The sequence below is a fragment of the Xenopus laevis genome, chromosome 5L (genome assembly GCF_017654675.1).
Source record: "Xenopus laevis strain J_2021 chromosome 5L, Xenopus_laevis_v10.1, whole genome shotgun sequence".
In the NCBI taxonomy this organism is placed as follows: Eukaryota; Metazoa; Chordata; class Amphibia; order Anura; family Pipidae; genus Xenopus; species Xenopus laevis.
In genome coordinates, this window is record NC_054379.1 from 18,371,798 (window position 1) to 18,399,127 (window position 27,330).

The 27,330-nt window shown below is 38.7% G+C and overlaps 1 protein-coding gene across 5 annotated transcripts in view; it reads left to right on the forward strand.

Moving 5' to 3' along the window:
* Positions 1 to 27,330, forward strand: part of coq8a.L (coenzyme Q8A L homeolog) — a 53,117-nt gene that overhangs the window by 15,800 nt on the left and 9,987 nt on the right. For all 5 annotated transcript variants that reach the window (XM_018262036.2, XM_041562267.1, NM_001095056.1 and 2 more), the window contains 5 exon segments: positions 4,633 to 4,699; positions 6,139 to 6,219; positions 18,288 to 18,410; positions 25,596 to 25,681; positions 26,018 to 26,158. In XM_018262036.2, coding sequence (XP_018117525.1) covers positions 4,633 to 4,699; positions 6,139 to 6,219; positions 18,288 to 18,410; positions 25,596 to 25,681; positions 26,018 to 26,158 — 498 coding nt within the window.

The following is a 27,330-nucleotide window of genomic DNA, read 5'->3' on the forward strand; positions in this document are numbered from 1 at the left end:
ATGTTTGCAGACTTTACAGGTGACCTGCCAGTGGTGCTGAAGGAAACCCAAATATCATGAAACATACTTTTTTTTTTATCAAAGGATCATACCAGTGCATATTTATTCTGCCACCAAAAACAATTCAGGATATTTGTCTTGTGTTTACATAAGCCAGTGGTTGTCGGACCTTTACATTTCAAACATCCATTGATAGCTCAACCTTTAGTCAAGACTCCCGTAGATCATTACAAGGTATTGCTCATTTAGCTATAGTTCCAAAACTATACAGGGCAGCATATATAGTTATATATTTCCACCCACCACCCCCAAATCTCGCTTGTTATCCTTCAAACTGGAATTTAAGGTATATAGTAAATGTGTCCTCCCCAAATCTTACTCTTAAAGGGGTTGTTCACCTTTGAGATAACCTTTAGTATGATGTAGAGAGTGATATTCTGAGACCATTTGCAAATCGTTTTTTTTTTTTTTTTTAGATTTTTGAGTTATTTAGCTTTTTATTCAGCAGCTCCTCAATTTGCATCTTAAGCAATCTGGTAACTAGGGTCCAAATGACCCTAGCAACCATGCATTGATGTGAATAAAAGACTGGAATAGGAGTGGGCCCGAATAGAAGGCGCAGTAATAAAAAGTAACCATAACAATACATTTGTAGCCTTACAGAGCATTTGTCTTTTAGAAGGGAGTCAGGGACGTCCATTTGAGAGCTGCAACGAGTCAGAAGAAAAAAGGCAAATAACTATAAAACTTTAAAAAATAAATAATGAAAATCAATTGAAGTTGTTCAGAATTGGTCGTTCTATAACATAATAAAAGTTACCTTAAAGGTAAACCACTCCTTTGAATGGGTGGTTCTCCTTTAAGTTAACTTTTATGTTAAAGAATGGCCATTTCTAAGCAACTTTTCTTTTCCTCTTCATAATTTATTTTTTTATAGTTTTTTAATTATTTGTCTTCTGACTCTTCCCAGCCTTCAAATGAGGGTCACTGACCCCCCCCATCTAGAAAATAAATGCTCTGTAAGGCTACAAGTGTATTGTTATTTATACTTTTTATTACTCCTCTTTCTATTTAGGCCTCTCCTATTCATATGCTAGTTTCTTATTCAAATGAGTGCATGGTTGCTAGGGAAATTTGTACCCTAGCAACCAGATTGCTGAAATTGCAAACTAGAGCGCTGCTGATTAAAAAGCTAAAGCTAAATCACTCAAAAACCACAAATAATAAAAAATGAAAACCAATTGCAAATTGTCTCACAAAATCACTCTATATCATACTAAATGTTAACTCAAAGGTGAACAACCCCTTTAACATCAGACTTTCAACTTGGGCTTCTGTCTGTAATTAAATGTAATATTTTTGGTTTGATGATAGTAAAGCTGCTGCAGCTATAGTATTCAAACTTGCTTACTTGGTACATAGCACCAAGCTACTGTACAAAATGCAAGTTTTTTTCTTTATTTTTTTTTTGGGGTCTGTCTAAACCCTTCTACGTGCAGCTCGGCTCACCAGTTCTGTAGGGCATGACTGGACTTCAGAGAAACCTGCTCATATGCACGTCCACTTGCCTCACAGACTTCTATATGTGCAGCTTTAGTCTTGCTGGGAAAGTTAGCAGAAGCGTTATTGAAGCTAGAATAGGCTGTGTGAGGCATGTGAATGAGCTGCAGACTTCTAACACCTCTTTCTGGCTGCTTATTCCGACTGATTTCATTTTCCATTCTGGTGCCTGATATTTTATTAACTCTGCGACTTACTGTTTTGACTTTTAATCAGATCTGCTTGGCACGGGACAATATTAAGAAGCAGAAGGGGCCTATATTTATTTCCCTCATTTCAGGTGCAAATCCTTGTGACATTTCTATTTGGTTATGTTCACATAAGGACCCCTAGTTGTGTTTATGTAAGCTTTTGCTGGCTGCTGTGAGCAGGCATCCCAGTGCCAACACATTAATGAAGCCAAGTTTTTTTTTAACCTGAGCCCTTCCAGCAACCAGGGAAGGAGAGAGTTGTAGCTCTATAGAATCTTGGGATTCAGAGTATGAAGACTCATGATTGTTAAAATTAATAGTAATCCCTTCTAACATCTATGGTGGAACTGGGATCAATACGGTCAATTTGCCCTTCACTGGTGATGCACATAATGGGGTATGTGGTCTGAATGACCAAATACGATGGAAGGGGACATGAGCCCTTATATTTATTGCTTAGATTTCTTTACCAGCCTGGGCCCACAGAAGCAAAACACATGAGAAAAGGGAGGCCTTATTGATCCAAACTGGGCAGTGTTATCCACCAAAAAGCTCTGGCGCCTGTTGATAGGCTGGACATCCCTCCATCATCACACACACAGCTACTATGATACAAACTTTCAAATAATTTTCCTGAAAAGCAGGGTTGTAACTATAGCGGACCCAGTAGAACTTCAATAAGAAGCTGCAATATGTGTTAGTGGAAATGTCGTGTTAGCCCAATGATCTTACCGTGGGGCCCAATAACAACTAGTCATTCTACTGCTGCTTATGTTGAAGATGCTCATATTGTGGAAATAGACTCCCAATATAAATGGCTGATGTTATTGTTAAAGTTTTGCATACAATGGTTAAAGTAGTGTGCTAATAAGTCAGTGTAAGTTGCAGAAGCTTCTACATAACTAATGTAAGTTAGGCAATTTGCATAATTTTGCACTTTATGTTCAGGCATAGTGGCCCTACCGGCTGGTGGTGGGGGCAGGAACAAGGGGGTGGGCCGTGATGGAAAAGGGGGCGGGTTGTGACGTAGAAAGGGGCAGGTTGTGCCGTAAAAGGGCTGAGCCAGAACGTGCAATTGGCCAGAAGGCAGCAAAAAGGTACATTTTGAGCGGATTGGGGGCGGGCCGAAGGCTTTTGTTAGGAGTACCGGTAGCCCCCGGTAAATTTGTAATATCGGCCTTGGCAGGTGTTTTGCGGGCACTGAAATCAAACCATACTTCTCTTCCCAGATTACTAATAGTAGTAGTTCAGTAGCTCCCATACATCCAAGCGATGAATGATCTAGTTAACACATTTTTTTTTTTTATGTCTAGGAACCTGAAAATTGTTTGTGGGAGCAAAATGCCCAAAAACACAGAGCACAACAAGAACCTCAAATGCACAAATTCCTTCCTACCTTGTCTGTGGGATTCTTGTGCTTCGCTTATTCTTTCCCTTTCAGAGTAAACCACCTTGACAGACTGTTACCTTGGTTATTCTTTTTGTTGGTTGTGTAGGAGTCGTCATAGACTAATGGGCAGGAACACAAACATTCATGAGAAGCAACAGCTTACATCCGTTTTAACTCATTTCAGTGGCAGCTTGTAGAACAGCTTTCTTTATTTGTTTACATGTTCATGGGGTATAAAGTATTGATATTAAAGGGGTGGTTCACATTCAGATAATTTTTAGTATGATGTAGATATTCTGAGTTAATTTGCAATTGGTTTTCATAACTTGTGGTTTCTGAGTTGTTTGGCTTTTTATTCGGCAACTCTTCAGTTTGCATTTTAAGCAATCTGTTAGCTAGGGTCCCAATTACCAAAGCAACCATGCACTGATTTCAAGAAAAGACTGGAATATGTATAGCAGGGGCCTGAATAGAAATACGTAATAAAAAGTACCGTATATACCCGAGTATAAGCAGAGTTTTTCAGCATCCAAAATGAAAAAGTCTACCTCGGCTTATACTCGGGTCAGCGGTACCCGACCCGCGTAGCCGAGATTGCAGTCACTTTTAATCATTCCTATACCAACAGTACACTTGGGCAGAGACTGCAATATCACACAGCGCCCTCTGTTGGTTATATGAAGGATTAACAGTGATGGCAATATCACACAGCGCCCTCTGTTGGTTATACGAAAGATTAACAGTGATGGCAATATCAAACAGCACCCTCTGCACATGGTAGTGGGACAGTGGGACAATCCACACAGTAATCCGTTTGGCAATTCTCTGTCACCATCAACTTTGCAAAGAAGTCCGGTTGATCGCTGGGGGCGTCGCTTTGGCAGAATGTGCGCTGCTGGGAGACAGGGCTGTAGTTGTGTCTAGGCTTATACTAGAGTCAATAAGTTTTCCCAGTTTTCGTAGGTAAAATTAGGTACCTCGGCTTATACTCGGGTCGGCTTATACTCGAGTATATACGGTAGCAATATATTTGTAGCCTTACAGAGCATTTGCTTTTTAGAAGGGGTCCGTGATGCCCATTTGAAAACAGCAAAGAGTCGGAAGTAAAAAAAAAAAAAAAAAACTATAAAACTATAAAAAAAATAAATAATGAAAACCAATTGAAAAGTTGCTTAGAATTGACCATTCTGTAACATACTTAAATTTACCTTAAAGGTGAACCACCCATTTAAGTAAAATGTCGCCCAAACAAACTCTCCCTTTCTGCACTCTTGCTTCTGTTTCTTGATAATTGTGTAGTAGAAGTAATTTCTCCTCCGTGACTGTCTCTGTCCCTTTCTGTTCTTTGCCTTAACTTCTGCTGCATTGTTGAAATGGTTATGTATATTGGAAAGTTGCTTAGAGCGGGGAATTAAAGATACAAAAAGTGTTAAACCCCCTAAAAATAATGTGCTTCTATTTTGTTGCCTCAATCCTTTATTTTTTTTGCAGCTCAGTGATCGAGCTCGGGAAAGGAAAGTACCAGTCACACGGATTGGAAGATTGGCCAACTTTGGAGGTAATGTTATAAGTTGTTATAAGTGCTCACTATCATTACACTTTATGGGAGAACATTGCCATTAACATACCTGTGAGAGGTCAGTAAAGGACACCAGCTGTAGCAGTCACAGTTCTAAGGGCAGTCAGCTTGCACCAAATAGCATGTTATTGTACTTCAGACCTGCCAGTTAGGGCACGGCTGAAAATAGGTTTTCAGAAGGTAAAGGTAGGCTAGAGAGGAAACTTAGACCCCCGACATTACAGTGCCCACTTTAAGGTAACAACCAAAGGGCATATATATTTTTAATAATCATTACTAGAAACTGGCAGTATATCACAGATGTCCAATCTGCAGCCCTACAGCAACTCCAACTAATCTGAACTCTCAGCTGAAGCTTCCGCTCCTATAATCTTCAGATTTGTTAGGTTTATGGCCTGGGGATTTTTTTTGTTTGTTTTTTTTGTCTGTTAAATCTTGGAGCATGTTGCAACAACGGAAACATTCTTTAAGTTTTAAACAAAACTGTGGTAGAGGAATGCATTATTCTGCTGACTACATTCTAGTTGATGTGAATATGGCCAGCTTGTTTAAACCCTAAAAATGAATAGTGCTAAAAACGCCATGTTTTATATACTGAACTTATTATTGCACCAGCCTAAAATTTCAGCTTGTCAATAGCAGCAATGATCCAGGACTTCAAACTTGTCACAGGGGGTCACCATCTTGGAAAGTGTCTGCTACAGGGCTGGTTATTAAATTCTGATGCTAATTGCACTGGTTTCTGATGTGCTATGTAGTTCTTTTCTATATCCATTACTAATCAGCCTTATACTGTGACATTTCTATTGTGTGTACTGTATATTGTGAGTGGTTCCCTAGGCGCCGTAACGTACAGCAGCACAGAGCATGAGCAGTGAATCAGCAGAAAAGAAGATGGGGAGCTACTGGGGCATCTTTGAAGACAAAGATCTTTACTGCTAAGGGTTTATGGTTGCCTTGGGCTGGTACAGAAGCTCAAAACATCATGTATAACATTTCTAGCTACTTTAGTTTAACTTTCCTTGTCCTTTAAACACACATATGTCGGTGGATCGTGTTCAGTACAGGGGAATAACTACTCTGACTTATTTTTATGGTACTGTACAGCTCTGTACAGGCATTGCCCAAACTTAGGGACTGTTCTGCTAAATTGTGCTTCGTACAAGGCAATACCGGTGCTGTAACCTGATGTCTGATGTGTTTGCAAAATTACACCATTTCTTACCCACATTTCTTGACTGTGAGTAAGTATAGGCCCTGGCATTCCATTCCAAGAGGCGCCCACAGTCCCCACCAGCACACGAAATAGCAACTCTATATGGCATCTTACAGTAGCCCCTCTGGCATTTGCCAGAACCCACAGATTCAGTCAGGGCCTGACCCATATACATTATAACTGTGTGCCGTTCCTTTTGCAGGTTTGGCTGTTGGGTTGGGATTTGGAGCTTTGGCAGAAGTTGCAAAGAAAAGCTTAAGCCTAAAACAAGACAATGACCCCGGTAAGTGTCCCTACATATACCTCGTCAAAATTGTATTTCATGTGCCCTTCCTACCTCGTAAACAATAAGGAACTGTCTGGAGAGTATGTGTGGTCTGGAGTTGATAAAAGCAAGTTTTGTCCCTGGTCCCTTATACCCAATATGTTGTAATGTTTCCTGCAAGTGTATCTGGGCAGTTCAATGTCTCTGAACTTTTATTGTCTCACTCAAGAACAAAGAAGGTCCATGTTTACAGAGCTACAGTAGGAAACATCACTTGTCTGAACATGGCAGGTTAAATTTAGGGGAGCACTGCACTATTGCTTGGTATGAGAGGAGACAAATGTTGCTCATGCTTATCTGTTCCTGTTGTACATACTAAACCTGCTGCCATTGCTGAGAGCACTCCGCTTCTCTGGCACTGATTTGTCATTAGTCTTCCTTTCTCTGCCCACATTATACAGTATATCTGCCAGGGGTGCTGGCAACTCAAGCAGAAAGTATAACCGCACTAAGCTAAATTTTGTTTATGCAAGTACAGGTATGGAATAATTATCCAGAAACACTTTATCCAGAAAGTTCCGAATTACGGAAAGGCCATCTTTCATTATAGCCAAAATAATCCAAGTTTTTAAAAATAAATTCCTTTTTCTCTGTAATAATAAAACAGTAGCTTGTACTTGATCCCAACTAAGATATAATTAATCCTTATTGGAAGCAAAACCAGCCTATTGGGTTTATTTAATATTTACCTGATTTTCTATTTGACTAAAGGTATGGAGATCCAAATTACGGAAAGATCCATTATCCGGAAAACACCAGGTCCCAAGCATTTTGGACAATAGGTCCCATACCTGTATAGCATAAAAATCTACCAAAGAACCAAAATCTTTATTATGTGCCAATTCTGTTATGTGAGCAAACCCTGCACACGGAAAAATTCCAGGGGTAGGTGTGCAGTTTAAACTAGGGATGCACCGATTCCACTAATTGGGATTCAGCCGAATCCTTGGTGAAAGATTCGGCCGAATCCTAATTTGCATAAGCAAATTAGGGGCAGGAAATGAAAAAGTCGAAAAAAATAATATTCTTTTATGACAATCAAGTCATATGATTTCCTTACCTGCCCCTTATTTACATATGCAAATTAGGATTCAGATTCGGTTCTACCAGGCACAAGGATTTGGCCAAATCTAAATCCTGGCCGAAAACTGAATCCTGGATTCCGTGCATCCCTCATTTAAGCTTGCCACAAACGTTCTTGGGATTCTATTTAAAGCAACATACCCCCACCTTTGACTGCAAACATTTAGGGAGCTCTTTCCTAAAGTGCATAGTCAGCCACAGACTGATGAATATTTACCCCATAGGCTGTGTCTGTTCATTCATTATACCCCATTCATTATAAGCATAAAACTAAATGCATTGATAGAACTATGGCCGTTAATGTGCCATATCTATAATTTATTCTTGATTATGTACAGAGAGAGTTTCCTTTTGACTTCTCTGCGATTGGGTCTATTGGTTTGCTGTGTGTTTCATCTCACTGTAGGCAGCTGGGGAATTTGGGGCTGTACTTGTGTCATCTGGTTTGAGTCACAGGCCGAAGGCAGGTATTTTCATCAGATATACTAAAATAGCCTAGGCAGTGTGTGTGCTTCGGCTTGAAGTCCTTTTTAAAGAATACGGACCAATATACCTGGCACCCCTATGAATAACCGAACAGTAACATTATAAAGTATTATGGTTAATGCCATGTTTTCATTGCTGATACCAGTGTAGGATTACAAAATTGCATATAACCTGTCATTCCCTGAACCCTCCTCCTGCTCTGCAAGATTGGGCACTGAATTCACAAAATCAGAGCTGTCTTTAGAGAGATGCAAGCTGGGGCAGCCACCAGGGGGGCATTTCTTTGCTGGGGAGGAGCTACAAATTATGGGATTAAGGTAATGCTGGTGACACTTTATGTCAACCCTTTAGTTAACTGGCAGTTTGAAGGTGCTGGGAGTTCTTGTTCCATGTCAGCTGGAGAGCTACATATCAATACATTAGGCAAAATGATTTGGGGCTTAATACCCCCTTTACGTTCTCCGAAAATGGTGGCATTCAAATCTGGGGAAGAGGAACAATAGAAGTCCAATTCAGGTTGAGAGAAGCTTGTAGACTCCTACATTCCTTTTTTTTTTTTTTTTTTTTTTTTATAATTTTCTATTTTTTTCTTTCATTGTTTTTTTTTTTCTGCTATGGTAGCCCCACCCCCTGCACATGCTTTCTGGTTAATCCATTTGCGGAAACACAAACGCGTTCGGACGCCCTCGTTGTGTTTATCATGTGATAGCTGCCAGGTATTGGCACGTGTTCAATAATAAACACAGAAGCCTGATAAACCTGATTCCTTTAAGGCTCTGCCCCTCCGAACACGGCACTGAAAATATTCACTGAAGATATATAGTCTTTGAGTGAAACTGGGGCCCTTTGCATAATCCTCTCTTATAAATACATTATTAATTAGCCCCAGGAAAAATACATTGGCACATGCATTTACTTCTGTCACTTATAACACGGACAGCAACATGTGGCATATATATATATATATATATATATATATATATATATATATATATATATATATATATATATATATATATATATATATATATATATATATATATATATATATATATATATATATATTTTACATGAGATATTCCAACCTTACTATACATCATAGCAGGAATATTGGACTATTCTACAAGAAGAGTATTTTCCTTTTTCACACAAATAAAACAAAAAAAGGTGAACTAAAGCAAAACCAGAAAAAGGTGAAAAAAACAAACAAAAAAAGGTGAACTATCGCGAAAGTGGTAATTTAATATAAGCTTCATACTGAAAAAAGAAACTTTCTAAATACAATCAATTAAATATTGTATACCATTTCTGAAAAAATCAAGTTTATCTTCACTATCCCCCTCTCAGCATCTTGTTTACCTTCATTCTTTCTTCATGCAGCAGTTGGGTGTTAGATTCATTATATCTTATAGGGGGGCTCCTTTTGCCTAGAAGATGTATTAGATCTCACTCTGAAAAATTATAATAATTATTATGATTTTAATATTTTTTAGGGATGCACCAAATCCACTATTTTGGATTCGGCCGAACCCCCGAATCCTTCCCAAAACATTCGGCCGAATATGCATATGCAAATTAGGGGGGTGGGAAGGGGAAAGCATTTTTTACTTCCTTGTTTTGTGACAAAAAGTCATGCAATTTCCCTCCCCACCTCTAATTTGCATATGCAAATTATGGTTTGGCTGGCCAGAAAGATTCGGCCAAATCCTGCTTAAAAAGGCTGAATCCCAAACCGAATCGTGGATTCGGTGCATCCCTATAATTTTAATCTATTACAATAGTTCCCCTTTAAAGAGTAAAGCTCATCTCTCTGATCTGCAGTAAATCTAAACAATGGAAACTTTGATATGCCCTTTTTAACCTCTGTTCCCCATAAGTGGGCAGAATATGATGGCTCTCTGTGCGTTACAAGTTTGCTCAATAATAACCCGTGAGTCAGAAATGCTAAATTGCTCTGCTCTTCGGCACGGCCTGTACATAAATAGGAAAGATAAAGGTTGCCAGTGGTTTGATCTCTGAGCCAGTAACCGATCACTTGTCTGCAAATAAAAATATCTTATTCAATGCCTTTGTATGGCTCTGCTATTTATTGAGCATCAAGTTTTATTGGTCCCTGATGGATTAGTCGTGCCAAGAGATAAAGCGAAAGCTCACCGTTAAAATGTAACCGAACACAGGGAGTCTTCAGAACAAGCCGTGTCCTGGACCCGAACAAGATGGTGCCCAGGTCCGGACTGAGAACTAAAATAGGCCCTGGCATTTCAGGTACACAGAGGCCCAAACAGCTCCCACCAGCCCACTAAATACTGACTTTCTATGGGACCTTATAGCAGCCCCTCTGGCATTTGCCAGAACCCACAGATTGCCAGTCCGGGCCTGATGGTGCCTTCATGGAGTGAGAGTAGCCATAACCTAACACAATGTTCAAATTGTTTGGGGAGGCACATTTATCAAAGGTCGAATTTCAAATTCATGCAAGTTTTTTTTTAAAAAAACGAGCGAATTAAATCAGCCCGAAAACTTGATTTTAAAGACTTAAAAACTTGAATGTCAGGAAGGCTGTAAACAACTCCAAATTGATCCCTGGGCCTCTCGCATTGACTCAAACAGCAATACGGCAGGTTTTAGGAGGTGAATAGTCAAATTTGAAATTTTTAAAAGGCCAGAGTATGATAAATCTCAAATCGAATTTTTTTTTAAAAAAAACTCGAATCAAATTTGAATAACTTCCTAGTTGAATTTGATAGTTTTGACCATAAAAAAATTGAAATGCGAATTCGACTTTTCAATTACACCGTTGATAAATTTGCCCCTTAAAATTCAGTATTAAAGGAGTTGTTCACCTTTGAGTTCACTTTTATTATGATGTAGGGAGCTATATATGAGACCAATTGCAATTGGTTTTCATTATTTTAATAATTTAGCTTTTAATTCAGCCACAGTTTGCATTGTCGGCAATCGGGTTGCAAGGGTCCAAATTACCCTAGCAACCATGCATTGATTTGAATGAGAACATGAAATATTAATAGCGGAGGGTCGGAACAGAAAAAGGAGTAATAAAAAGTAGCAATAATAATAAATGTGTAGCTTTAAAGAGGATTTGTTTTTAGAAGGGGGTCAGTGACCCCCTTTTTGAAAGCTAGTCAGAAAGAGTCAGGAGAAGAAGGCAAATAATTAATGAACTATAAATAATGAAGACCAATTGGAAAGTTGCTTAGAATTGACCAATCTAGAACATACCAAAAGTTAACCTGAAGGTGAAACACCCCTTTTAGGGTCATGTTAGGTCAGCTGCTCTGTTTATAGGAACTTGTGCATTTTCTGGCTGCAAGGAAAGGGATTTGTTGATAACCCTTCAAGCAACAGGTGTCTGGCAAGGAGTCTCCATTCTTCTCAAACCTCCTGATAAACTTGTTTTTCTTTTTATCATTAAGTTTAACCTTGATCCGAATAGGAAGTCCACTCAAGAATTGCAATGTTTTTGATTTCCTTGTAGAGTAATTGTCCTGCGTTACAGCTCATTCTTATTCAAAGTACATTCACAGTGCTTCAGAAGGTTATGGTATGATCCTTGAATCCTGCTATAAAAGCTATTTAGTGTAGTTATTTTATTCGCATGGCTGCATTCCAGATTTGTGGTCTTGAGTTTGATACTGGCCAGGGAGGAGAAGACGGAATTTGTATATTCTTTCTGGGAATGCTGGTTCCTCCAGTATATAAATCTAATAGGGAGCTTGGTGTGTGTGTGTTCCAGTGGGGCAGGGACTGATGTGAATGATGAACAACAAGTTCCACTCTATAAAGCATGAAATAAAAATTAGACCAAACCATTTAAAGAAGAACTAAACCCTAAAAATGAATGTGGCTAAAAATGCCATATTTTATATACTGAACTTATTGCACGAGGCTAAAGTTTCAGCTTGTCAATAGCAGCAATGATCCAGGACTTCAAACTTGTCACAGGGGGTCACCATCTTGGAAAGTGTCTGTGACACTCACATGCTCAGTGGGCTCTGATTGGCTGTTGAGAAGCTAAGCTTAGGGGTCGTCACTAATTATCCAGCAGAAAATGAGGTTGGTCTGTAATATAAGCTGATGCTACAGGGCTGATTATTAAATTCTGATGCTAATTGCACTGGTTTCTGTGCTGCCATGTAGTAATTATCTGTATTAATTACTAATCAGCCTTGTATTGTGACATTTCTATTCTATTTGTACTGTATATTGTGAGTGTGTCCCTAAGCTCAGTAAGTGACAGCAGCACAGAGCATGTGCAGTGAATCAGCAGAAAAGAAGATGGGGAGCTACTGGGGCATCTTTGGAGACACAGATCTTTACTGCTAAAGGGCGGTGGTTGACTTGGGCTGGTACAGAAGCACAAAACATAATGTTTGTAGCTACTGCTTTAGTTCTCCTTTAAAGAGGTAGTTCACCTCTAAGTTAACTTTTAATATGCTATAGAATGGCCTATTCTAACCAACATTTCAATTGGCCTTCATTATTTCTTTTTTTTTTTTTTTTATAGATTTTAAATTATTTGCCGACTTTTTCCAGCTTTCAAATGGGCATCACTGACCCCATCTAGAAAACAAATGCTCTGTAAGGCTACAAATGTATTGTTATTGCAACTTTTTATTACTCATCTTTCTATTTAGGCCTTTCATATTCAAATACCAGTCTTATTCAAATCAATTTATGGTTGCTAGGGTAATTCAGCCCCTAGCAACCAGGTTGCTGAAATTGCAAACTGGAGAGCTGCTGAATAAAAAGCTAAATAACTCAAAAATCACAAATAATTAAAAATGAAAACCAATTACAAATTGTCTCGAATATCACTCTCTACATCATACTAAAAGCTAATTTAAAGGTGAACTACCGCTGTAATGAAGAGGAAGTTGAAGTTGCTGAGAACCTGTATCAGGGGTATATGGTATTGTCCCTATAGAGCCCATGTACATCACTCTGGAATATTTCTCTTTTAGAAAGATATCTGCTACCCAATGGGCTGACTTTAAACTCTGTGACAAACTTGTTGAATTATGTGAAATGGAAATTGTTTGTGTATAAATGTAGACAGATTGAGGGTTGCAGGTCAGTTGAAACTCAAGTTCATGTGTGACTGGGAGGATCCAGACCAGACGGGGCGCAGGTTTGCTTTGTTACCCTAGATCTGACTGGAAAGAAATATAGAGAAGTTAAATAAACTATAGGATATTCTACTGGGATGGAGAATATAAAGTGGAAACCAAATCCAATGGCAAAAATGTAGTTGTGCTCTCAGCTGGTTCTGGGCAACACAGTTTGCTCTACCAGAGGAATATGGTTGCTAGGGTCCAAATTCCCTACCAACCATGCATTGATTTGAATAAGAGATTGCCATATGAATAGGCCTGAATAGAAGGATGAGTAATAAAAATCAAAGTAGCATACCTCCCAACATTCTGGAAATGGAAATAGGGACAAGAAAAATCTTGACCATGCCCCTTTTGTGGCCACACCCCATAATTAACTCCTTTCAATCAACATGGAAAATGCATTAGTCTATTAAAGGAACAGAAACACTAAAAAAAAAAATGTGTTTTAAAGGTAATTTATAATATAATGTTAGCATGCATTGGTAAAAGCTGTGTGTTTGCACAGGTTACATAACAAATAACAGATAAAACACCATTGTATTGGACAGGGCTTATCTGTTATATGCTATGTGACCTCTGCCTTTTCTCCTTTTCTTTCCTCCAGCTTGAATGGCTGCCCCCATGACTAAATGGTAGCTTGTTTATATAAACTATAGTAGGGTTTCTAAAGCAAACACACAGCTTTTACCAGTGCAGAGCAACAGAACATTATATTTTAATTACTTTCATACACTTTCAGTTGTTAGTGTTACTGTTCCTTTTAAAGGAGAAGGAAAGGTTAAAACTAAGTAAGCCTTAACAGAAAGGTCCATCTAAATATACCAGTAAACCCCCAAAGTAGTGCTGCTCTGAGTCCCCTGTCAAAAGAAACACTGCATTTCTTTCCTTTGATTGTGTACTCATGGGCTTCTGTATCAGGCTTCCTGCATTCAGCTTAAACCTCCTTGCCCCGAGCATGAGCATGCTCAGTTTGCTCCTCTTTCCCCCCCCCCCTCCTTTCTCTGCTGTAATCTGAGCCCAGAGCAGGAGAAAGGAGCAGGGGGAGACTCAGGCAGGAAGTGATGTCACACCAAGGTTATACTGCAGCTGCTATCCTAAACAAAAGTTTCTAGAGCTTTTTACTCGGGTATGGTAAAACATTCTACAGAATAAATATAACATTCTAGCTTGCACTATTGCAGCTAATCTATTGGCAATAAAATGCCTCCGTAGCTTTCCTTCTCCTTTAAAAACAGAGGAGTCTGAGTTGAAGGTTTTATGTACAGGCTCCACAGCCCTGATAATAAATTTGTAGCCTTATAGAGCATTTGTTTTTAGTAGGGGTCAGTGACCCCCATTTGAAAGCTGGAAAGAGTCAGAATAAAAAAATACTAAGGGGGGGTTATTTATCAAAGTTTGAATTTTAGAGCTTTGCAGTTTTTTTTTCTATACCTTGAATGAACTCGCAACTCAAAACTGGAGCTATTTCCAGCTATAATAAATCTCAAAAAGAACATTTTTTTTAACCCGAAAATTCGAGTTTTACGCTCAAACTGGAATTTTTAGGGTTAAATACGACTCGGCCTAATAAATCTACCCCAAGAGGTTAACTTAAAGCTGAACCACTTCTTTAAAGGAGTTGTTCACCTTCCAAACACTTTTTTTCAATTCCGTTGTTTTTAGATTGTTCCCCAGAATTACTTTATTCAATTACTTTCCATTATTTATTTTTTACTGTTTTTCCAAAATCTAAGTTTAAAGTTGAATGTTCGTGTCTCTGGTGTTTGAGTCTGACAGCTCAGTAATTCAGGTGCAGATTCTGAACTGTTACAATTTTACAACCTTTAGTTGATCCATTTCTCATCAGCATCTCTGGAGTATTAGTAACTATTGTATCAATTCTAACAGCTGCCTGTAATGAAACCTGGAGATTCTGCTCAGCAGGGACAAAGATAAGAAATGTATCAACTAAATGTATCAATTTAGAACGGTTTACAGGGTCGGCGACCCCCCCTCTTGGCGCTGCTTCAGAAGGTGAAAAATAACACTTCAATATTAGAAAACCGGTCACACATAGAAAATAGAAAGTCATTGGAAAAAGTCGTTATTTCTGGAATCTATCTGAAAACAACTAGTTGTTTGAAGGTGAACTTTAAGTTAAGAATTCATGTCACAAACATTCACTTGGGGCCCACTATTTGCATTGTATTGTGGGTAATCTTACTATGTGTATAAGTCTGAACAACATAATCTGGTCATACATGATATAAGCATGGCTGTCTAATGGGCCACTCTCTGTAAATTATTGGACTGCCGATGCAGCTAAAATAATAATCTGTTTGGCACTCCGTAAGGTGTTGATTGGAGGGATGGGATCGGAGGGATGAGTTATGCAGTTGTGGTGGTTGTATATCACAGAAGGATGGGGTTGAGTTGGGCGAGGTAGGGAATTCCATAAATGCAGGGCTACATACATCCTACAGATTAGAGTAGGACATACTGGAGGCAAAATATTGGAGCTTACTAGGGAAAAACTGATTTGACATAGTCCAGGGGGTGATGGTGAAAAGTAGTGAATGCATTTTCCCATTGGGGTTATATAATTGGAATATAAATGTATGGACTAATGAATGGCATAACGGGGTCTCAGAATGATGGCTATGTGGAATGCAAATGAATTGACTGCTGATGGATGGAATGTGTATTTGGAGAGCAAATTCTCACTCCACAGAGCATTGTTCAAAAGCCAAGTGTTGATTGTGTGTGTGTGTGTGTGTGTGTGTGTATATATATATATCTTTTGTTGCACAAGCAGAGATTGCATTAAGGTTCTCCTGTAAACAACTTGAATTGCTAATACTCTGTATTTAACCTCTAAATGCCCGATGGAAATACCTAGACAAAAGACATGTAATGGACAAACGATATGGCTGGCCTTGCGCCTTTATATGGTCACAGAACCCCTCCGTGACTTCTAATATCCTTATCATTTACAGTAGGGGTACATTTTCCCTTATAATACATGAGTGATACTCAGAGTTCCCTGTATAACTCAGCCTGTAGCCTTGTGCCTTTATATGGTCACAGAACAACCCCTCAGTGACTTCTAATATCCTTATCATTTACAGTAGGGGGTACATTATCCCTTATACATGAGTGATACTCAGAGTTCCCTGTATAACTCAGCCTGCAGCCTTGTGCCTTTATATGGTCACAGAACAACCCCTCAGTGACTTCTAATATCCTTATCATTTACAGTAGGGGGTTCATTATCCCTTATAATACATAAGTGAAATAAATAACTCCTCAGTAACTCCTTTATATACTGTAGCAGGGGGCACAGTTCTGTGCATCGCTCTCATTGCATGAATGTAACCTTGGCTGAAGAGCCTACAATTCATATTTCTTCCCACGTGGGTGAGCTGGGAGTGTAGCTGCACCTCATGCCTTTCCCTTTATGAGAAGTTACTTTGTTGGGCTAGTTGGCCGGCACGGGCTATTGTTTATTGTGTATAATGCTTGTGCAAGTGCTTTCTCTTCTACATGATTTGTTTTTCATTTAAACATGAATGCTTTGACACTGAGCAAGATTTATCTATTTATACCGCTTCATATCTGGCATGCCTGTGTGTCCCGTGCGGCTGAGCCAACAGATATTCACCACTTGTTTCAAGATTATCCTTAAGGGTTTTATTCCAACATCTTCAGTTGTGCATCACCCTGTCAGAATGAAGGGCTGTTATACTCCCCTTCCTTTATACTTTTTGTTACGGAAATATTAATATTAATGCACTTTTCCTATTTGCTTTGTTTTCAATTATTTCTATTAAAGCGTTTGTTCACCTTCCAACACTTTTTTTTTTCCAGTTGTTTTCAGATTGTTCCCCAGAAATAAAGAGGTTTTTCCAATTACTTTCTATTTTCTATGTGTGATGTTTTTACTAATATTGAAGTTTTATTTCTCACCTTCTAGAAAAGCATTTCTGGGGGGTTCACCGACCCTGTAATCTGTTCTAAATTGATACATTTAGTTGATCCATTTCTTATCTTTTTCCTGCTGAGCAGAATCTCTGGGTTTCATTACAGGCAGCTGTTAGAAATGATACAATAGTTACTAATACTCCAGAGATGCTGCTGAGAAATGGATCAACTAAATGTTGCAAAATTGTAACAGTTCAGAATCTGCACCTGAATTACTGAGCTGTCAGACTCAAACACCAGAGACACCAACATTCAACTTTAAACTTAGATTTTGAAAAATAAAAAAATAAAAAAGTAAAAAATGGAATGTGATTTAAAAAAGTGTTTATTTCTGGTTAGGAAAGCACCGAATCCAGGATTCGGTTCGGGATTCAGCCAGGATTTGGCCTTTTTCAGCAGGATTCGGATCATTATGCGTGGCCGACCCAAATCCTAATTTGCATATGCAAATTAGGGTCGGGAGGGAAATAACTTTTTTTGTTAGGTATGCACCGAATCCACTATTTGAGATTCACCGAATCCCCGAATCCTTGGTAAAAGATTCGGCCGAATACCGAACCGAATCCTAATTTGCATATGCAAATTAGGGCCAGGAAAGGAAAAAGTGGAAAAATCTTCTTTTGTGATGGAAAGTCGTGATTTCCTTACCCGCCGCTAATTTACATATGCAAATTAGAATTAGGATTCGGTTCGGCCAGGCAGAAGGATTCGGCTGAATCCTGCTGAAAAAGGCTGAATCCCGAACTGAATCCTGGATTCGGTGCATCCCTACTTTTTGTCACAAAACAAGGAAGTAAACAATTTTTCCCCTTCCCACCCCTCATTTGCATATGCAAATTAGGGCTCGGTATTCAACCAAATCTTTCCAGAAGGATTCGGGAGTTTGCCTAATCCAAAATAGTGGATTCGGTGCTTCCCTAATTTCTGGTAAACAATTGAACAGAAAAAAGTGTTTGGAAGGTGAACAACTCCTTTAAGGGAGTGATCCCCAACCAGTAGCTCATGAGTAACATGTTAATCACCAACCCATTGGATGTTTCTCCCAGTGGCCTCAAAGCAGGTGCTTCTATTTGAATTACAGGCTTGGAGGGAAGTTTTAGTTGCAGAAAAACCAAGTGTTGTGCCAACTAGAGCCTCTTGCCAATTCGTATAGGGGCTACCAAAAATCCAATCACAGCCCTTATTGGGCATTGCCAGGGACTTTTTCATGCTTGTTGCTCCCCAACACTGTTTACAGTTGAATGTGGCTCACAGGTTAAAAAAAAAAAAAAAAAAAAGGTATTTACTGAGTATTCTTACAGATTGTCTTGCCTAAATCTTCATTGTTCTAATATGGCTGTATTTTCCCCTCCTCCTTTGTAGGTAAGAAGTCCGTCATGGACTCCAGCCCTTTCTTGTCTGAAGCGAATGCTGAGAGGATCGTACGGACTCTTTGTAAAGTGCGTGGAGCTGCTCTGAAGCTGGGCCAGATGCTCAGTATACAAGGTACCTCTTCCTTCCAATTGTATAATCGCCACAATATTTTGCAGCACAAAAACTTAAAATATGAATTGGGAAGCCATGAACCCTATGTTTTTTTAATATAAAGTCTGTAGAAGAGCAGGAGGAGCCACAGTACCATTGGCAGAAACCCTAGTCAAGGGCAAGGAAGGAATCCATGAAGGAGTGTTACCCACAGTTCTGTATTTCTTATTAAAGGGGTTGTTCACCTTTGAGTTAACTGTTAGTATGATGTAGAGAGTGATATTCTGAGACAATTTGCAGTTTTCAATTTTTTAATATTTGTGGTTTTACATTTTTCAGGGGACCAGAAAAAAAAATGGTGTAAAATCCCGGAAAATGTAAAATCAGAGAAATGTATTATGCATATTATATAGGTGGGACCACAGAACAACAATGTCAAATGAGGGAAAACTTAAAATCAGGGGATGTAAAATTGATCTTTTACGGTATTTGACTTTTTATTAGCCGCTCTCCAGTTTGCCGTTTCAGCAATCTGGTTGTTAGGATCCAAATTACCCTAGCAACCATACATTGATTTGAAGAGACTGGAATATGAATAGGAGAGGACTGAACAGAAAGATGAGTAATAAAAGTTGCAATAACAATACATTTGTAGCCTTGAAAGAGCACTTGTTTTTAGATGAGGTCAGTAACCCCCATTTGAAAGCTGAAAAAAGTCCGAAGAATGCAGCAAATAAGTCAAACACTGTAAAAAATAAATAATGAAGAATAATTGAAAAGTTGCCATTCTAGAACATACTAAAAGTTAACTTAAAGGTGAACCACCCCTTTAAGTTGAAACATAAACAAATTATTCAAAGCTGCTTGACATTCTGCATTATTGTTTACTGTACTGTACTTTACATGAATTTATTCTTATAGCTCTTTCGTAGATTGAGCATTGCATTGATTCTAATCTCCAACCGGCTACTGTGGCTGGCGCCCATCATCTTCAAGAAAAAATAGTTCTGGCCTCCAGGGTATTTTGTTGTGAGCACCAGACCTCCATCTTTACTAATCCTAGACAGTAAGCTCCTCTGAGCCTATTGAAGCTGGGTACATGGTGTTGTGCAGAATATAGCAAAGATATTCTCTATAGTTATACAGTGAAACCCCGATTTGTGGTCCCACCAATTTATAATTCATTTCGATGGGTACATTTCCTTGATTTTAAGTAATGTTTTCCTTGATCTCAGAGTAAAATGGACTCCTGTGCTTATATCCTTTCAGTACTTGAAGAAAAATTTACTTTAACACACTTCCATGATTTTATATTTTCCCTGATTTGCATAATTATTTTCTGGTCCCCTGAAAAGCGTAAAATAGGGGTTCTACTGTATGCTGCACATACGCTTGCCCAGAGTGCTGCAGGGAGGCCAGAGAAAGTGGAAGAATGTGGCAGTAATTTTGGCCTAACACTACATGCCATAGATTTTTCATTTGTGTGTCCTTCGTTAATCCGTAGATAGGCCTCTGAAGTAGGACTGGATGGAATGCAAGTAATGGCTGGTAACAGTTCACTGCACCCCATTGCACAAATGCTTGATGATTATCAATTCTAATTATCAATATAAACACTAAAGGAAAGACTCGCTGCGACTGGCACTCGTTCAGAGAAACTTTCTATGTTAAAATAACTGTTATTAATATGCACATTAAAACCAAGTAGAACATAGATTAAAAGAGACAACTTCCAGCAACTCCGTACAATAGTGGAGTAATAAGCAGATATTATATGATATATTTTATAATTGGGGGATGCAATGATCTATCCCTGTGTATCTGCAGTACAACTTGCCTGCAGCGGAAAACTCATATATATAAAGGTGGCCATAGACGCATAGATCATATCATACAAAACTAATTTTCATACGATATTCAGTGCGTGTATGGTGGGAAACGAGCCGACCGATATCGGAGGAAGACTTGGGATATAAGTCGGTTCGTCAGTTGGGCTAGACGGGAAATTTTGATTGGGCGCCTTTGAAGGAACCCAAACATCGGCCATTGTAAGTGCTGAATCGTCAGATACAGGTAGAATTCTATTGTTTCAGTCTGTATATCTGACAATTCAGCTCTACACATGTGCATTGAAACAAATCATCTTTCTTGGAAATATCTTTTCCAAGAAAGATCGTAATTTTTACGCCTATGGCCACGTTTAGTCCCATTTGCTATGCACATTAATTCTAGTTCAATTGCCTATACTGTATATATTTCACCTGAAATCTTCTTCAAGCATTGCAGTCAGTTCCCAACTAGTTTGAGTCTCTACATGTATAACCGCGTCGGAATCTGGATGGGCTGTTCAGGTGTTGGTTTTGGATGGAGATGAAAACCTTCAAGTTAAACATTTACAGAAATGGAAAGAATGTAACTCAATACCGCACCCAAACTGTTTGTCTCTCTGGTGTGGCCTGTCACGGGGCCCCTAGTAATTCATAGGGCTCTAAACTGAGTGACCTATTCATTTTGAGAATTGGGGTGACCTTTTGCTGGAACTATAGCAGGGTGACTGTTACCCCAATGTTTCTATATATCTGTAACCTTGTTATGAGCTAAGGGGGCCCAGCCTGAAGGCCAATTAGGGTGAGATTTGGGGTGAGTGCTTATTTGTGCCCTGGGTACCCCTGGAACTATAGCAGGGTGACTGTTACCCCAATGTTTCTATATATCTGTAACCTTGTTATGAGCTAAGGGGGCCCAGACTGAAGGCCAGTTAGGGGGTGATTTGGGGTGAGTGCTTATTTGTGCCCTGGGTACCCCTGGAACTATAGCAGGGTGACTGTTACCCCAATGTTTCTATATATCTGTAACCTTATGAGCTATGGGGGCCCAGCCTGAAAGCCAGTTAGGGGGAGATTTGGGTTGAGTGTTTATTTGTGCCCTGGGTACCATTGTAACTATAGCAGGGTGACACAACCTGTGGTTCTACAATATTTGTGAAGGCACAGATTCATTCCCTGCTTGACATTCTGCATTGCTAAACCCAGGCATGTTTGTTTCCCATTAATGTTATTGGAACATAGCGTACTTGGAATTAATTCTGAGTACTTCTGCCAGGTTGCAGTTCTCCTGTTAACTCGTATCATTGCCCATAAAGTATCCACCAGAACAAAGTGACCTACAAGATAGAAGCCACGATGACTGGAATCTGTGGTTCCTTGTTATTTATCTCTGCATGTTATCATTCCCCTCCTGTCCACATATTTGCTTTAAAGCCACCTCCTAGAAGTGTGTCTAACGAAAGATCCGTTATCTGAATACCTGGGCATTCTGGATAACCACTACCTGTATATGAACACTTTACTAAATTCCATGGCTTTAGTTTTTGTTTTTTTTGTTTGTTTGTTTTTTGCAGCGTTAGAATCAGATTAACGCTTCATCACTGAATAGAAGAGCTGCTGACTTATCATTGGCATAGAGATGCAGATCAGCTCGTGTATAATTATAACCCTGGCACTTATTAGCCCTTTTAACTGCCCCCTTTATCCCTTATCAGAACCCTTTTGGAAACTGTAACCGTATCTCTCATAGGCTCGCATCCCACTCCCAATAATATCCAGGAGGGAGTTATATGTGGAAATAACGTCCCAGTAGGCCCTTTATAAGTGACTGTGCAAAACGTCAGAGGTCATGACTTTAATGGAGGAGCGGTGCCTTTTTTTTTTTTTTACCTTATTTTCCCACAAATAGAAAACGTTGTAGTGGTCTCTTGCAAGGTGCTATTGATAGCTTTGTCACTTACAGCTAGGAAGCAGCATAGTCCATAGTCTGAAAGTGAGAAATATTTAATGAAAACTCTGCATGTATTTTCAGGCATATTGTGCCAAGTTTTAGTTGCCCTTGTGGCTTCCATGAAACCTTTGGTACTTGGGATGGATCACTCTGGGCATTGCAATTTGCCCATAACTTAGGGCATACATGCCCTTAAAGGGATAATGTCATGGGAAAAAATTTTTTTTTCAAAATGCATCACTTAATAGTGCTGCTCCAGCAGAATTCTGCACTTAAATCCATTTTGCAAAAGAGTAAACAGATTATTTTATATATAATTTCAAAATCTAACATAGGACTAGACATATTGTCAGTTTCCCAGCTGCCCCCAGTCATGTGTCTTGTGCTTTTCACTCTTTACTGCTGTACTGTAAGTTGTAGTGAGATCACCCCCTCCCTTTCCTCCCCAGCAGCCTAACAGAACAATGGGAACGTAACCAGATAACCGCTCTCTAACACAAGATAACCGCTGCTCGGTAGATCTAAGAACAGCACTCAATAGTAAAATCCAGGCCCCACTGAGACACATTCAGTTACATTGAGTAGGAGAAACAACAGCCTGCCAGAAAGCAGTTCCATCCTAAAGTGCTGGCTCTTTCTGAAATCACATGACCAGGCAAAATGACCTGAGATGCACCTACACACCAATATTACAACTAAAAATACACTTGCTGGATCAGGAATGAAATTTTATATTGTAGCGTGAATTATTTGCAGTTTAAACAGTGTAATTTAGAAACTACATCCTAAAAATCATGACAGAATCCCTTTAAGTACGCTTACACTGCTTACAAGAAGAAACTAGGCTTGATATATAAATAAAGCCAATACATTTGGACGAGAGGTAATTGGTAATGTATTTATAAATACACACGACTAAATATTGTTGGGTTACCCTACGCTCAGGAATCCTGTTATGCAGCCGCTGTTAAGATTCCCATCCATCATAAAGGCTTTCACTTATCGGAGATACGTCTATGTGATGGCCAGCTGTTGCTTTACCAGTAGTTTCAATTTGGAAACATGATTCATTTCCCTTCTATAGACGGTATAATATGAGGAAACTGCTAATTACGTGCCTAGATTATTCCTCTGCAACAGCCAGGCAGCCAACAGGGCAGCACCCACTCCTCATGTACATGCATTAGTCTGTACCTTCATATCACACAGTGTGTCTGTGCCCACTAAAAACCGCATATGTACAAATGAAAAGCCAAGTTGAGTGTATTTCCCCTTTAAGACTTGACCTAGTTTACTGCGAATATGGGACGATTGGGCACATTCTTTCTGCTGGGCACTTTGTTGACAGTTGCTTGGGTGCTGACAGGCTCCTTTGTGCCCTGTGCCAGCCAGTCTAATAAACATTTAAAGAGACTCCTAGAACTTAAATCAGGAAAGATTGTTAACAAGCTACAGAAAACAGAATGTAATAGGACCTGCGCCATGTTTTGGGGAAGGTTTAAAGATCCCTAATCCTGCCCTGTAACAATGCCAAGAGGGGGGAATTCTGTCTTATAAATCCCCTCCTGTTGGCTGTCACTAGTTCAAGCTGATAAAAATCCCATCTACTTGTTATCGTGTCCCACACGTGTACAGCACATGCACAGCACATGCACAGCTCTGCATAATATAAGGACACTGCCATGTATCTGCTTGTGTAGCACATTTGTTTGGTTATCACATTAGCTATGCATTGTATTCTGTGTGTCAATGATCCCCAACCAGTAGCTCGTGAGTAACATGTTGCTCTCCAACCCCTTGGATGTTGCTCCCAGTGGCCTCAAAGCAGGAGCTTATTTATGAATAAAGTTTTTGTTGTATAAAAACCAGGTGCACTGCCAAACAGAGCCTCAATGTAGGTTGGCTATTTAGTAGCCCCTATGTGGATTGTCAATCACAATAGCCCCAATAAGGGCTGTGAATTAAATTGCCCCCTATTGTAAAATATAAAGATTATATAAGTTACCGAGGTGTTCCATGACAATATAAAAACATACAGATCATGGAACTCTGCTTTTGACTTCTAATATCTTCATATTTTGCAATGGGGGGTGCTTTATTATAATATAGAAGTTTCAGTGCGTCATGTGACTGATATTACATCACTAGGCTAAGATAACCAATGACATCACTAAGCACCATTTATAAGGAAATAATTTAGAGAGAGAGAGAGAGAGAGAGAGAAATATAGAGCGAGATATATATAGAGATATAGAGATATAGAGAGAAATATAGAGCGAGATATATATAGAGATATAGAGATATAGAGAGAAATATAGAGCGAGATATATATAGAGATATAGAGAGAAATATAGAGCGAGATATATATATATAGAGATATAGAGATATAGAGAGAAATATAGAGCGAGATATATATAGAGATATAGAGATATAGAGAGAAATATAGAGCGAGATATATATATAGAGATATAGAGATATAGAGAGAAATATAGAGCGAGATATATATAGAGATATAGAGAGAAATATAGAGCGAGATATATATAGAGATATAGAGATATAGAGAGAAATATAGAGCGAGATATATATAGAGATATAGAGAGAAATATCGAGAGAGAGATATATATAGAGATATAGAGAGAGATATATATAGAGATATAGAGAGAAATATAGAGAGAGAAATATAGAGAGAGATATATATATAGAGATATAGAGAGAAATATAGAGAGAGATATAGAGAGAAATATAGAGAGAGATATATATAGAGATATAGAGATATAGAGAGAAATATAGAGAGAGATATATATAGAGATATAGAGAGAAATATAGAGAGAGATAGATATAGAGATATAGAGATATAGAGAGAAATATAGAGAGAGATAGATATAGAAATATAGAGAGAGATAGATATAGAGATATAGAGATATAGAGAGAAATATAGAGAGAGATATATATAGAGATATAGAGATATATATAGAGATATAGAGATATAGAGAGAAATATAGAGAGAGATATATATATAGAGATATAGAGAGAAATATAGAGAGAGATAGATATAGAGATATAGAGAGAAATATAGAGAGAGATATATATAGAGATATAGAGATATAGAGAGAAATATAGAGAGATATATATATATATAGAGATATAGAGAGAAATATAGAGAGAGATATATATAGAGATATAGAGAGAAATATAGAGAGAGATATATATAGAGATATAGAGAGAAATATAGAGAGAGATATATATATATATATATATATATATATATATAGAGAGATAGAGATAGAGATAGATATTAGGATATGGGTATAGATACATAAACAGTAGAGAGATGTTTGGCTGTGGTTTCTGACATAATAGCCAATGAGACCCTTTGGGCTGCTGTCCTGGAGGAGAACCTTTATATTTCCTCATTTCTCATTTGTTTAGACGACACCTTTATTAACCCCCAGCTGCAGAAGGTCTTTGAGAGGGTGCGGCAGAGCGCTGACTTCATGCCAATAAAGCAGATGATGGTGAGTTTGGCCGCTGTGGTTTTCTGTAAACTTTAAATTAAAATCTTAAACTAACACTTATTTTAAGGTTCACAGGACATGGGGAGTATTCTCTGCTGAGGGAAGAAGCCTGGTATTAGTTTAAATGGATTTCTGCACAGTTCAGTAATCCATTGTATAACTATGATCACTTGCTCTTCAGTAAGAAAGTAAAACATTTGTTAAATACAGTATTCTACGCCATATACTTGTTACACTCCCTTGAGCAACTAGTTGCCCGTCTGTATGCTGCACACTGACTGTGTTTGATAATCCCACTGGGTCACAGAGATTTTAAAGTTTATCTTTGTGTTGCAGAAAACCTTAAACAATGATTTGGGCCCCAACTGGAGAGACAAGCTGGAATTCTTTGAAGAACGCCCTTTTGCAGCTGCCTCTATTGGGCAAGTTCACCTGGCCCGGCTCAAGGATGGGAGGGAAGTTGCCATGAAGATTCAGGTTGGTCCCTATGGTTATCATCAAACACTTACAGGTTTTTGGTGCTCAGATACACAACCATGGTCTGGATGGGTGTCGGAGATGGGCATGGCAGATGATGAAAATAATAGTATAGCAACTTAGAACTAAATTCAATATTCCAGATAAGGAAAAATTGTATTATCCACTGGTTTAGGGATCTTCGTTTGAAGGAGACCCTAACACAGGGGCCCCCAACCTTTTTTACTCGTGAGCCACATTTAAATGTAAAAAAGAGTTGGAGAGCAACACAAGCATGAAAAAGTCCATGTGGATGTCAAAAAAGGGCTGTGATTGGCTGTTTGGCAGTCCCTATATGGACTGGTAGCCTACAGGAGGCTCTGTTTGGCAGTACACCTTTTTATTTATGCAACCAAAACTTGCCTCCAAACCAGGAATTCAAAAATAATCACGTGCTTTGATGCCACTGCGAGCAACATTCAAGGGTTTGGAGAGCAACATGTTGCTCACGAGCTACTGGTTGGGGTCCACTGCCCTAACATCTTATAATAACTACATGGCTTCCTTTTTTAACAATTATATCCGTTCTAGTTTGGATATACAGGTATAGGATCCCTTATCCGGAAACCCGATATCCAGAAAGCTCCGAATTACGGAATAGACCCATAGACTCCATTTTATCCAAATAATCCAAATTTTTAAAAACGATTTCCTTTTTCTCTGTAATAATAAAACAGTAGCTTGTACTTGATCCCAACTAAGATATAATTAATCCTTGGAAGCAAAACCAGCCTATTGGGTTTATTTAATGTTTAAATGAATTTCTAGTAGACTTAAGGCATGAAGACCCAAATTACGGAAAGATCCGTTATCCGGAAAACCCCAGGTCCCGAACATTCTGGATAACAGGTCCCATACCTGTAATAGCAATTTTATCAGTAAATGTCCTAAATGTGATTTTCCCTTTCCGGACTATCTTCATTTACTTTGGGAATGTCCGATAATTAAAAGATTCTGGAAGGATAATGAAAATCATTTAAATACAAACTTACACTTACATTTACATATGTCTTTGTCATCACAATGCCCTTTTAGGTGAGACTAGTGATATCATTTTACTGTCAATAGTATGTAAAACTAATGACTGGAGCTCTTCTCATATTTCAAAGTATCTAGAATTAATATTACTAGAG